Below are 12,500 nucleotides of genomic sequence, written 5' to 3'. Positions count from 1 at the left end.
CTTGTATAATCAACTCTAATCTCCTCATTCCCAGAGAAGGAGCCAGCAGCACCCTCTGCACCGAGGGTGTCTCTCCACCCACACAGCTTGATTAAGACTGTGATAGAGTGGGGTGTGGGGGGAGATGGGTCCCTTATGTGTACTCTCGGCCTCTTTCAATCCTTTTGTGGAGATTGATTTCTGAAGTATGATTATGACTGTCCTCTCTCTCTTTCTCTCTCCTTTGACTGCTCATCCTCTACTTCCCTCTGTCTCTCTCCTCCTTCATGTCATCCTCATCCACCCTTCCAACCTATCTTTCTCAATCCTTCTATCCTTCCCCTTCTCTTTCCCCCCTTCTCCAGGATTGTGTGCCGTTTGGCTGACGCCACCGGGCACCCGGAGCAGAAGGCTAACGTGGAGGTGTGTGTGCGGGATTGCCAGCCAGAATACCGGGCAATCTCACCTAAGCCCTTCACCTTCGTGGTAAGAGAAACAAGACACCTGCTCACAGCACTGGTGGACCATAAACACTTCAAAGTCCTCATACTGTATAACATACCCAAATGCTGCCAACAACATCAGCTCACATTAAAAGGACTAGGATGTAGCCAAAATCTTTCCTTTCAGTGATTTAAAAAAGAAATGTGCGTGCAGTTTGGTGCAGTTAGTTTATGGACCACTTTATAAAGGCCCTTGTGTGAAACTAATCTTTCCTCCTTTCTCTCTTCCTCCTCCTCCCCCTAGTCGCCCTACTTCCTGCGGGTTACGCCCTCCTTCGGGCCCCTCTCTGGCGGCACACGCATCACCATCCACGGCATCCACCTCAATGCCGGCAGTGCCGTGGCCGTCAAAATCGGCCTGAATCCCTGCAACTTTGAGAGGTGAAGCCGCTCTCCTCAAACATTCTCAGCTTCTCACTTTAAACTCCATTATATTTTGCTATTTTTAAGTTTGATGTTTTATTTATTTATTGTCTCAAGCCATGTACAGAAAACAGTCATCTCAATTGAGAAGAGATGCTCTATCATTGCCAGTCCGGCCTTTTAAACCTCACCTGTCCTATACGATGCTAGTTGTGTTTATATTGTTTGTGGAGTAATGGTTAGCAACTCTGCTAGCCCCAGCTTTACTCAGCATGGCTGAGACCAGGTCGGTTACTCGCCGGAGCCATCGCGCGCCATCTCTCCCTGTCGCCTCTCGCCATAGCCCGTCGCCGGCTGCAGCCGCTCAGTCATTCAGAGCACACGCCGGCGCTCCGGCACACCTGCTTCATCCGCGTGAAATAACAGGCAAGCAGATGGCAGGCACCTCGACACAGAAGGAAAAAGGGAGAAGAAGAGGGCTTAGTTAACACTTTCGTCGAGGAGCACCTTGGGATTGTCTCTGGGCTAAGGTTAAAAAAATGAACACTTAAAAAGAGAGCAAGAGAGGGAGAGGGGAGAGGGAAGAGAACGGAATAATTATCCTGCTGTCAAGCCTCATACGCCTCCTCAAGCATCCCACTTGATTGGCCTCGCCGAGCACTTGCCGAATTTTCCACCGCCACCACTGGATTTTCACACCTTAGCCCGTGTAATCTTTGATGGGATTTTTTTTTTTCTCTCGTTTTTTTTGGGGGGTGGGGGGAGGGCTTAGTTGCGTAAAGCTGTTCCAGGCCTGTGCCATTCTTTATCTGCAGGTGCCTGGTGACACACGTAAATGCTGTGAAGTGTGGCGCTGCTTCTGAGAGCCCTCTGAATGCGCCTTTGAGTGGGATGCTGGAGATGGCGAGATGATGAGAAGAGGGGATTTTTTGTGTGTGTGTGTGTTTTTGTTGAACTAATATTTTATTTTTTTTGTCACCGTATCTGGGATTTGCCAGGGTGGCGTGGGCACAAGTGTTTTCCCAGCATGCCTTGATGGCGGAGATGGTGGTGGTAATGTTGGTGGCGGAGGTGTTGGCGGCAGAGGTTGCTTTCGATGGCACTGAACCATGCAGATAGCACTGCGGTTCATCTCTTTGTGTGTTTGGTTCAATAGCTCAGCCTCCGCATCGGTTCCAGAACATTCCTCCATGTTCCAAGCACAGTGCCACTCTTCACACTATGTCTCTCCACAGGCTTATCTACCTGCGCACTCGTTTTTCTCCTTCCTTCCCTCCCTCCCTCCCTCCCTCCCCACACCCCTCCTTTCTTTCCTCCCTTCTCTCCCCCTCTCCCCTCTCTCCCCTGTCTCACTTTTCTCCCACCCCACCTGTCTCTTTCTCCTTCCTTCTCCCTCACCCCTCCTATTCTCACTCTCCCTCCGCTCCTTCTCTCTCTTACCCTTGTTCATTGTGCTTGTGACAACAACCTTGTCAAAATATGTACAGTCCTCTGCAGGTTTCGCAGCCACGTGTTGTGAAAAGTAGTTGCCGTGGCAACGCAGCCCAAGAAAGCGAGAAGGGGAGAATTGGCGAAGGCACTCACTCACTCTCTCTCTCTCTTTCTCTCTTTCTCTCACTATCTCTCTCGCACACACATACACACGCAGTTTTTTTTGTCAGCCTTTGAAGACAAGCGGTGTGCTTAAATGGCTTATTTCTCAACACAAGGAGACTGCATTCAGTGTGAGTGCTATTGAGAAGGCATGTAACACTCAGTGAAAGATTAATTCTTTGGTGAAATGTTTATTTTCTCAGCGCCCTCCCTATACACACGATTACAGAGTTATACACACACACACACACACACACACACATACACAGACACACGCAGAGAGCGTTCGAGAGCAGAAGGCGTCTTTCAGCTCTTGAAGTAGCGGTTTCATCAGATAGAAATCTCAATCGCTCATCTTCAAAGCGCCACGCTTGCTGGCAGATTCGTGAGATGACAGCGCGATCGGTCATAATGTCTCTGATGCAACCCCCAAGACATCCTCCGAGACACTTCAGGAGAGAGAGGAAAAAACTTCTCTTTTTAGTTGGTTTTCAGATAAGAAAGTCAACTTTGGTTGCAATTCACAGCCCCAATGGTACATAGTCCATACAAAAAAAACATAAAAACAAAATTCTTATTGAAATGTGTGTGTGTGTGTTCCTTTCTCCAGTCGCACCCCCAGGGAGATAGTGTGTGTAACCCCAGCCGGGCTGAGCTCCGGTGGAACGCCTGTGATGGTGGACATCAACGCTGCCGAGCTCAGGAACCCTGAGGTGAAGTTCAACTACACCGAGGACCCCACCATACTGAAGATCGAGCCCGACTGGACCATTGCCAGGTAAAGCTCACTTCACACCGCCAAGCCCAACCGACCTGACCCAACCCATATGCCGTGTGCCGTGTGCTCTCACCGCCAGTGCAGGCGCAGAGCGATCAATAGATTCCACTGAACAGATTTGGACTGAAGCTGGCTAAATAGAGCTTTATTGGTTTTACCAATACGATCGCTATGGTCACCTGCACAATGTTTCCAGTAGTTTGGGCAAATAGCAGTGGTCCAATAACCACTACTAAGAGCCTTACAGAAAAGGGTCAGTGTAAAACCCAGTGTAATTATACATAATGGACACACAGTAGTACACAGGTTCTACCTAATTAAATGCGGATTACTACTATACTACTATACTATACTAGGTTTGGGCAGATCTGACGGCATCGAGTGGTCGTCCCCAAACCAACAAATAACTCCTTTGTCTTCCTTTTAGTCCTGCCATTTGGGCTGCTAGCCCTGGCCTTACCATACTACTCCTCCCCTTAAGCTCACGCTCGGCTCGGCTCGGCTGGCTTGCCCCCCGTCGCCGCCGGAAGGCTGTCTGAACACATGCGGACAGGCCCCTGAGCGCTCGGCCCGTCTCTGCCCGTCTCTGGTGCGCCTCTGCCACCGTCACGGCTGCAGCTCACCAACAAAATGAGACAAAATGGCTGCCCGTGGGGGTTAAGCTGTTGAGAGATGGCCCAAAACAAGGCAGACATAAAAATGGGAACAAGCTTTGTTGTGTGACAGAGAGAGCAATAGAGAGAGCAATAGAGAGAGCAATAGAGAGAGCAATAGAGAGAGAGAGAGAGAACAGGGGAGGGAGAGAACAGGGGAGGGAGAGGAGGAGGAGGAGGAGGCGGCAGACAGAGCTGAGGGCTCGTAGCAGTATCAGCCTACTGCATACAGGCAGAAGGAAAGCTTGGAAGTGAAGGTGTGATTGGAGATGGGAAGTGAAGGTGTGATGGAAGAAAAAAAAGCAAACAGAAAAAAGAGGTGTTGACGTTGGCCTGAGGGAGATAACCTGCCTCGACCCCCTGCATTTATGTAGGTGTGACTGGAGGCCCCACAGGAGCTGCTGTTCGGCTCATTGTGGTGAGCAGCACGGCAATTTACAAGTCCCTAGTCCTCCATCTTCCGAGCTCTCAATGACATAGTGGGTGTTATGTGTGTTAGCATAGCATCTGCTAGCATCTACAATAGGTATCAGTTGAGATATAACGACCGTGCTAATTACACTAAATGCCCATTTCATGGACAGTTGACCCCCCCCCCCCCGACCCCCCAGGAAAGTAAAACAAGTGATGAAAAGGTCACACTGGATCTTCTATACTAGGCTGCCTGTAGCATGGAGGAACATTATCTCCCTTGTAAAAGACTGTGAGACACTAGCACAGGGCTTTTATGGTCTCTCTCATAAAGAGAAGGCTCACTGGCGAGGAGAGGGTCAGATGACTCACACTTGTAGTGTTTTTTTTCTTTTCTTGAAAAATGTCACCCATGGCCTCCAGTTCCTCCACCCGATCGCAGGAATGTTGGCAAGGCAAGCCAGTGTTATTGTCCTGCCAAGTCAAGGCCTGACGTCATGTCGCATTCTCCCTCTACATCAGTCCCTCCCTCCTTCACTATCCCTCCTTCTCTCTCTTTTTCTTCTGTCTCTGTCTATCTACTTGTCCCTTTCGCACTGTCTCTCTCTTTATCTGCTATGTGTCTCGTTTCTCCCATTTTTTCATCCTCAAAACCCATGACTGAACAGGACAGAGCACACATGCTCGCTCACACATGGGGCTGGAATGGGATGGGATTTTATATCCCCCCCCCCACACACACACACACACACTCTCGTTTGCCTCACCAAGTTTGACACTAATGGATGGTTGAGGCATTAAATGGAGGACCTTGGTTTGCGTCACTCCGGCTTTTTGTCTGCGGAGGAGACGCGCGGTGTCGCCGTGGACGCGACCCCTTCACGCGATGTGTTCTGATTAAGCTGACGGGTGTCTGCCAGTGCCACATCGCCGCCCTGAGGCTTGAAGCGGGAGACCCCTGTCAGGGCAGGGCAGGCAGTTCAGCCAGCCTTGCTCCTGCTTTTACTGGGAAAGGAAAAGGAGCAGAGAGAGGACGAAGGACAGAGTCAAGGGGAGAGCGAGAAGGGAAGAGAGACAGAGACACAGAGAGAGAGAGAGAGAGAGAGAGAGAGAGAGAGAGAACAGGATCATGAATAAAGAGAAGGAAATGATGGAGGAACAGATTGATATTGAAATAAAAAGAGGCTCTGAGAGGGCTCGCAAATTCACTTTTTTTCTCCCACTTCTGTGAGTATCAGATGTCCTTTTACAGCATTTCGGCAGGAACTGCGCACACCACTTTACGACTCTGTGTGCGGCACTATAACTGAAGCCTTTTATACTGTCCAGGGCTCTCAGTATGATGAAGCAGGGACATAAGAGATGGATCGGTTTTCTATAATGTTCAGAGAGAGAGAGAGTGAGAGAGAGATGGAAGTTGAGAGATGGAGGTTGTGCTGCCTTGGAGGTGGTGCTGATTTTTGTGGGGGGGGGGGTGGGGGGGTGGCGGGGTGCGCCAGGCGGATTCGGCAGGGAGATAAGCTTTCATTTCGGGAAGAAATATCCCATATTCCTTCATTGGTGCCCTCCAGCAACATCAAAGCTTAAAAGGCCTATTTGCATGCAGGTACAGTAGGAAGCGTGTTGCTATCATTATCCGCGGCGGAGCCGGTTTAATGAATAGACCTTAGACACTGCCGCGAGGGGAGCGGGCCAGACATAATCATTTACACTGACTGGAAGGGACTTGTCATTTAGACTGGAATGAGTGGATGGTTTTATTAAAAGCCATGTTGGAGGAGTGCGGGGACAAGGTTATGTATTGAGGTTAGCGTTAGCTTCATTTTAATGCCTGCGTCTGTCGCTGCAGGCTGCAGACTGGCGCTGCCTTGCAGAGGCTCGCCTGATTTATGTACAAACTAGGGGAGTGTTTTCATGTATTTACACCAGCATTACACAGACACACACCCACACACACACACACACCCACACACACACACACACACACCCACACACACACATCAAAAACACACACACCAAAAACACACACACCCACATTAAAAAACACACACCCACACACACATTAAAAAACACACACCCACACACACATTAAAAAAACAGATACACACATACAAAATACATAATCATGTACTCAAATGAAACTGTAATCTTCTTGTTGACATGTTAATAACTTTCATGCCGAATCACTGTATATTGAATTAATTTATTTTCTCTCCCTCTCTTCCTCTCTCTCTTTCTCTTTCTGTCACTCTCAGCGGTGGAACTCCATTAACCATAACTGGCACCAATCTGGCAACCATCAGAGAGCCCAAGATGAGGGCCAAGTACGGCGTTGCCAAATCTCTCAATGTGAGTACCCACCAGCTTCACACGTTCTCTGCACACATGGACACACACACACACACACACACACAAACGCACACAAACACACACACACACACACACACAAAAACACCCCTATGCAGACAGTCCCCCCATGTTTTTGTGTGTTCTCACATCCAGTCTCAAAGTTGCCACCAAATTCCCCACATCCTCCTCATGACTTAACACAAAATCCTGCATGTTCACAGTTACACACACACACACACACACACACACACACACACACACACACACATGCACGGAAGAGGGAGTGCAAACACACACTGAGACACTGAGTAGTTGCTCACACACCTTAATCAGAACCGCAGAAACACACGTCACAATTTTCTATTGCGTACGTACACCCATAAACACACATATAAATGGCCATGCAAGGTACTCATTTTTTCTTGCTTCTACCAAACAGAAACACTTTTGTTTTGCCAGACATACAAACAGCAGACAGACACACCCATGCACACAGAAATAGGGTTGCTTTTTTGGCCCTGTAGTAACTACTCCTTGGGGCAGTTGTTTTCTCTGTGTGTGAGTGTGTGTATGTGTGTGTCTGTATGAGAGAGAGAGAAAGAGAGAGAGATTGAATCTGCTTTTAGCAGTTTAACCTTTGAAATGTCAACTAGCAATAAAACAGAACTGGCGAGCCACCCCCCGCCCCCATCCCCACCCCCATGCTCCCCACAGGGTTCAGCTAACCTTTCTCCCCAGCACACACCGCACCTGAGCAAGAGATTTCTGTAGAAAACATGCATTGTTGTTGCTGTTGTTGTTGTTGTTTTCCTCATCCTCTTGTGGTTGTTGTTTTCCACACACTCTCTTTCCATGCCACTCCACCTCATTCCCGTTGTCCTCACAGCAACCTCTCCTCTTTTGTCCTTCACACCCCTGTGGAGATATACCATACGCTACATCATCCCCACTCTCCTCTACCTTTCTCTCTCTACCTCTACCTCCCTCTCTCTCTCCCTCTACCTGCCTCTCTCTCTCCCTCTACCCCCTCTTTCTCTCCTTCTGCCTCTCTCTTTCTCTCCCTCTATCCCTCTCCTTCTCTCCCTCTACCCCCTTCTTTCTCTACCTCTGCCTCTCTCTTTCTCTCTCGCGTTCTCTCCCTCTACCTCCCTCTTTCTCTCCCTCTCTCCTTCTCTACCTCTACATTTCCCTATTTCTCCTCTACCTCTCACTTTCTCTCCTTCCAGCTCTTTCTCTCTTCTCTCTTCTGTCATGCTGTGTCCCTCCGTTCATTGGTATTCCTGGTATTCCTGTGTTTAATTCCCAATCCAACCTGATTAGCGGCGGCGGACCCACTGGGGATGGAGGCGATTTCATGCCAACAGAATTCAACATGGGATCGCAAACAGCCACACATGTAACAGCACACAGTGTTTTCTGTGTCGTGTTTCAGGGCTGCAGATTCACTTCTTTCTCCCTCCCTCTCCATAGAAGCTCCCTACCACTGCATACAGGTCCATCCTCAAGAAGTGTTACATTGGTACAGAAATGTGTAAAACAACCCCCTAATCATCCCCCCCTCCCTCATTTATAACAACTTCTCCCAATGGTTCCTCAGACCTCCGGCACTGTGGGACTACATCATATGTACCAAGCACTGAGGGCAGATTATTTTTGCGTCAGATTTGAAAAAAGCTTTTAGCCACATTTTTTGCCTACCATGCCTCAATATCCTGCTATCTTAACCTCACTATCCTCCCCTCTCTCGCCGCCAGAACTGCACGGTGTATAACAACACGGTCATGGTGTGCCTGGCGCCGTCGGTCAACGTGTCCGAGCGCGGCTTCTCCGAGGTGGGCAGCTCACCGGACGAGATCGGCTTCGTCATGGACCATGTCCAGATGCTGCTAGTCGTCAATGAGACGTTTAGCTTCTACCCAGACCCCGTTATTGAGCCTTTTGAGGATGGCATGCAGGAACTCAAGCCCAGCTCTCCGCTCATACTCAAGGTGAGTGTGTGCGTGTGAGTGTGTGTGGGTGTGTGTTTGTGTGTGAAAGTCAGTGAATGAGTTGTTGGAATCTGAGATTTAAGGCCACTTGCTGAGAGAGTTGCGTAAGAGAATGATCCCATACCTGCGTTTGAAGGTGATGACTTAGTGAGGATATGCAGCTGTAGCAGGGGGTGACGGAGAATGGAGGATAGATTGTGCGTGTGCATGTGCATGTGTGTGTGTGTTCACATATGTGTAGAAGATGTGACCACACCCTTTTCTCTCCAACTCTCACATTCTCTCTCTTACTCTCTCTTTCCCCTCTTGCGTCTCTTCTCTTCTCTTTCTTTCTCTCTGAAGTCCTTCCTTGTTTCTGACTCCTGCCTCTGAACAGACAGGGCTTCTAAGCCTTTTATCAGTTGGAATATTTTTTTTTCTCGTCTCTTTTTCAAATGTTGTTAGTTTTTTAGATACTTCAGCTCTTTCCTTGAACTTCAAAGTTGCTGTGTAGAAAAAAAAATAATAATACGGCAACAGGCTTTCCCCCCCCCTCTCCAGAAGCCAATCGAAAGAACGCATTGAAGCTAGAGAAAGCGTGACTTCCATAACTGAGTTTGTGGGTTAAATAACAATCAGTGGTGAGACCTTTTTGATTACTGCCTCCCCTGCACAGCGGTAACCATGAGAAAATAAAAAATCGCAATTCCATTAAATAATTGCAGATAAATTAGATGTGCATCAGATTTTCCAAGCAATTAATTTTTCCCCTTTGCAAAGCCTCATGGGTAATGGGGAGGGTACAGGTTGTTGTTTGTGTGTGTGTGTGTGTGTGTGTGTGTGTGTGTGTCTGTGTGTGTGTGTGTGTGTGTGTTTGTAAGCATGTTTATAGTCTTGAATGTTATTTACACGTTTAAATGACTCACCTCTGTTAGTTGAAGCAAATGCGGCACTGACAGGAACCTCAAAAGATTTAGGAAAAGTTCCACCTCCAGGCTTTGCGAGACTCCCCTGTGAGTGATTGAGTGTGTGTGTGTGTTTTTGTGATATGAGGGTTTTTTTTGGAACAGTTGTAGCCTTAGGTCTGTGTTGTGGATGCAGTGGTGTGTGTGTATGTGTGCACATGTGGCTGTGTCTGTGAGGGCGAGTGGAAGGAGCATTCAAAAGTATGTTTACAGTATTTTTATGTCTGTATATATGCATACTTATGTATGAGCATGTGAGAGGGTGTGTGTGTGTGTGTGTGTTCACATGTTTCCATATGCTTGTGTGTGTGACCATGTGTGTGTGTGTGGCCGTTCTTCTTTCCAGGGGAGGAACCTGATCCCGTCGGCCCCGGGAAGCTCGCGGCTCAACTACACGGTTCTGATCGGGGACGTGCCGTGTCTGCTCACCGTCTCTGAGACGCAGCTCATGTGCGAGTGGCCAGACGTTACCGGCGAGCACAAAGTCACGGTGAGACCCCTCCTCTTCTCCTCCTCCTCCTCCTCCGCTCCATCATCACAATCATCATCTTCTCTTCCTTCATCTTCATCTTCTTCACCACCCCCACACTTATTATTTTAACTTTCTCCCCCCCCCTGCTCTTCTCCATCTTTGTTTCTCTTAGCATCGCCCCCCCCCCCCCCCCACCATCCTTCCTCTCCACTCCTCTTTCATTCCCCTTTATCTTTCCTCCGTATCTTCCTCATCGCTCTTCTTTATTTTCGTAGGCCTCCCTCCGTCTTTCCCTTCTCTCTCCACTCGTCCCGCTTTCTCTCACTCTTCCTGTCTGTTTCTCTCCCTCTTTCTCTCTCTCCCTCCCCATCCCCTCCTCCGCCGTCTGTATTTGTTTTTCCGTGGGACTCGTAGAAGACACTCGATTAATAATAGATGTAGAACTCCGTGTCTACAGGATGTAGAGTGTGCTGGCGGTACAGAGCGGTTCGGTGGGGACTGCGACAGGGATGTGTCTATTTTTGCTTGGGCCCCCCTTCACATATATATATATATATATAGCATATATTAAAACATTATCTGCTCCATATCTATACGTTCATTTTTTTCACCCCCATCTGTCGAGGGCTGTGAAAATAGCGCTGTTATTTTCCCAAGCCGTCTGCTCTCGTTCCGCGAGAGTAACAGAGCCCCTAGGAGAGGAAAAGAAGGAGCCACAGAGGAAGAGAAAGCACAGGATGGAGAGACAGAATGAGAGGGAAGGAGAGAGAGATAGAGATAGAGATGGAGAGAGGGAGAGGGGGAGGAAGCCCCTGAGAAAGAGGCACAGATGTTTGTCCTCGACCTATAAAATCTGACCTATATAAAGTTGAAACGTAGCAGAGCTTGGGTGAGGCCTAGCGTGGCCCTGGCTTAGTCTTCGCTACCTTAGCCTTCGCTACCTTAGCCCTTTCTGGCCTGCTTTGGGCCTGTGAGAGCCCAAAGAGTCAACTCAGCCTGGTACTCCTGTTCCGAGTGAGTGGATCACCCCGAAAGCCTCTCAGTCTGAATAAGTCTACTGTGGCTGTCAGTTCAGCCCCCACCACCACCAACACCAACACCACCGCTGCTGCTGCTGCTGTTGCTGTTTGATTGAAGTGCTGTGACTGCTGGGAGAAAAAAAACAGTCATTAAATGAGTCGGGCCAGCGATAGTTAGTAGTAGCAGATGCCTAGGTAATATTTTTTTATATCTGAGGCCTGGCACTGAAGAGCTCTACATGGGCTTGTTTGTTACCATTAGCAGTCTTTAGCACGCGGCGCGATAAGCACGCTGATTACGAGAGGATAATAGAAATAGGTGAAGTGCGCTACGTGACCTACATTGTGGATGCATATCGCTTTGTCTCGTGGGTTGTCTACGGTTTTAATTGTATTATTATCCTCTGCTGCCTGTGTGTGTGTGTGTGTGTGTGTGTGTGTGTGTGTGTGTGTGTGTGTGTGTGTGTGTCTGTCATGTTCACCCAAAGATGTATGCCGTGTGTATAGTTGCATACGCATATATGCGTGAGAGAGACCAACAAAGAGATCATGCATCTGTTCATAACCATATGTGTCTAATCAGACTCCTTTGTTGTCTCTGTGTGTGTGTGTGTATGTATATATGTGTGTGTGTACGTATGTTTGCTCAGGTGCGTGTGGGCGGCTTCACTTACTCGCCGGGCACGCTGCAGATCTACTCGGACAGCTGCTCACGCTGCCCGCCATCATCGGGCATCGGCGGTGCGGCGGCCTGCTGCTGCTGGTCATCATCGCCGTGCTCATCGCCTACAAGCGCAAGTTCGCGCGACGCCGACCGCACCCTCAAGCGCCTGCAGCTGCAGATGGACAACCTGGAGTCCCGCGTGGCCCTGGAGTGCAAAGAGGGTGAGACTGGCCAGACAAAACACTGCTCTACATCTCCCTCTCTCTGACTATCAATCTGATTGATCACTCTGAACACTGTTTGTGTTTATTGATGTCTGTCTGTCTATAGCATGTCTGTCTGTCTGGGCAGGCCCTCTGTTGTCACCCAAATAGTTTTCCTGTCTTTCTAGACATTGATATCTTTGCATCTATTCATATCAGGCTACGTAACTGGCTCTATTTGTACTATTTCCATGGGTCCATCTGTAGACGCCTCTCTCTGTGGTCTTGTGCTGACCCACCTGTCGTCCTGTAGGCGCTGTGTAAATAGATGAGTCGCCCATCTGCACAGCCTCAGGGGTGAGGGCAGGTGGTTTCAAAGAGCAATGTGATGTCACGCTGAAGTGACCCCACCTCGCTAGGCTTACTGGGGGGGGGGGGGGGAGTGGCACGAAAAAAACAGGAGGCCAACGTCTCTCATCACCCTGGCCCTTGGGCAGTGACCTTGTCCGTCCCACACCGCCACCACAATCTGTCCCGTAAACAAGCTGATGGATGGATGAGGTGGGGGGGGGGGGTAGAGA

The 12,500-nt window shown here is 49.0% G+C and overlaps 1 protein-coding gene across 1 annotated transcript in view; it reads left to right on the top strand.

Moving 5' to 3' along the window:
* The window catches only part of LOC105901848 (plexin-A1), a 67,863-nt gene that overhangs the window by 35,004 nt on the left and 20,359 nt on the right, over nt 1-12,500 (top strand). The window contains exons 6-12 of the mRNA XM_031568007.2: nt 345-465; nt 727-863; nt 3,049-3,216; nt 6,536-6,629; nt 8,384-8,617; nt 9,908-10,051; nt 11,703-11,937. Of these exons, the coding sequence (XP_031423867.1) occupies nt 345-465; nt 727-863; nt 3,049-3,216; nt 6,536-6,629; nt 8,384-8,617; nt 9,908-10,051; nt 11,703-11,937 (1,133 nt within the window). The remainder of the gene's footprint in view (nt 1-344; nt 466-726; nt 864-3,048; nt 3,217-6,535; nt 6,630-8,383; nt 8,618-9,907; nt 10,052-11,702; nt 11,938-12,500) is intronic.

The sequence above is a fragment of the Clupea harengus genome, chromosome 5 (genome assembly GCF_900700415.2).
Source record: "Clupea harengus chromosome 5, Ch_v2.0.2, whole genome shotgun sequence".
In the NCBI taxonomy this organism is placed as follows: domain Eukaryota; kingdom Metazoa; phylum Chordata; class Actinopteri; order Clupeiformes; family Clupeidae; genus Clupea; species Clupea harengus.
Note: the sequence above shows the minus strand (reverse complement) of the source record. Positions and strands in the feature narration are given on the sequence as shown.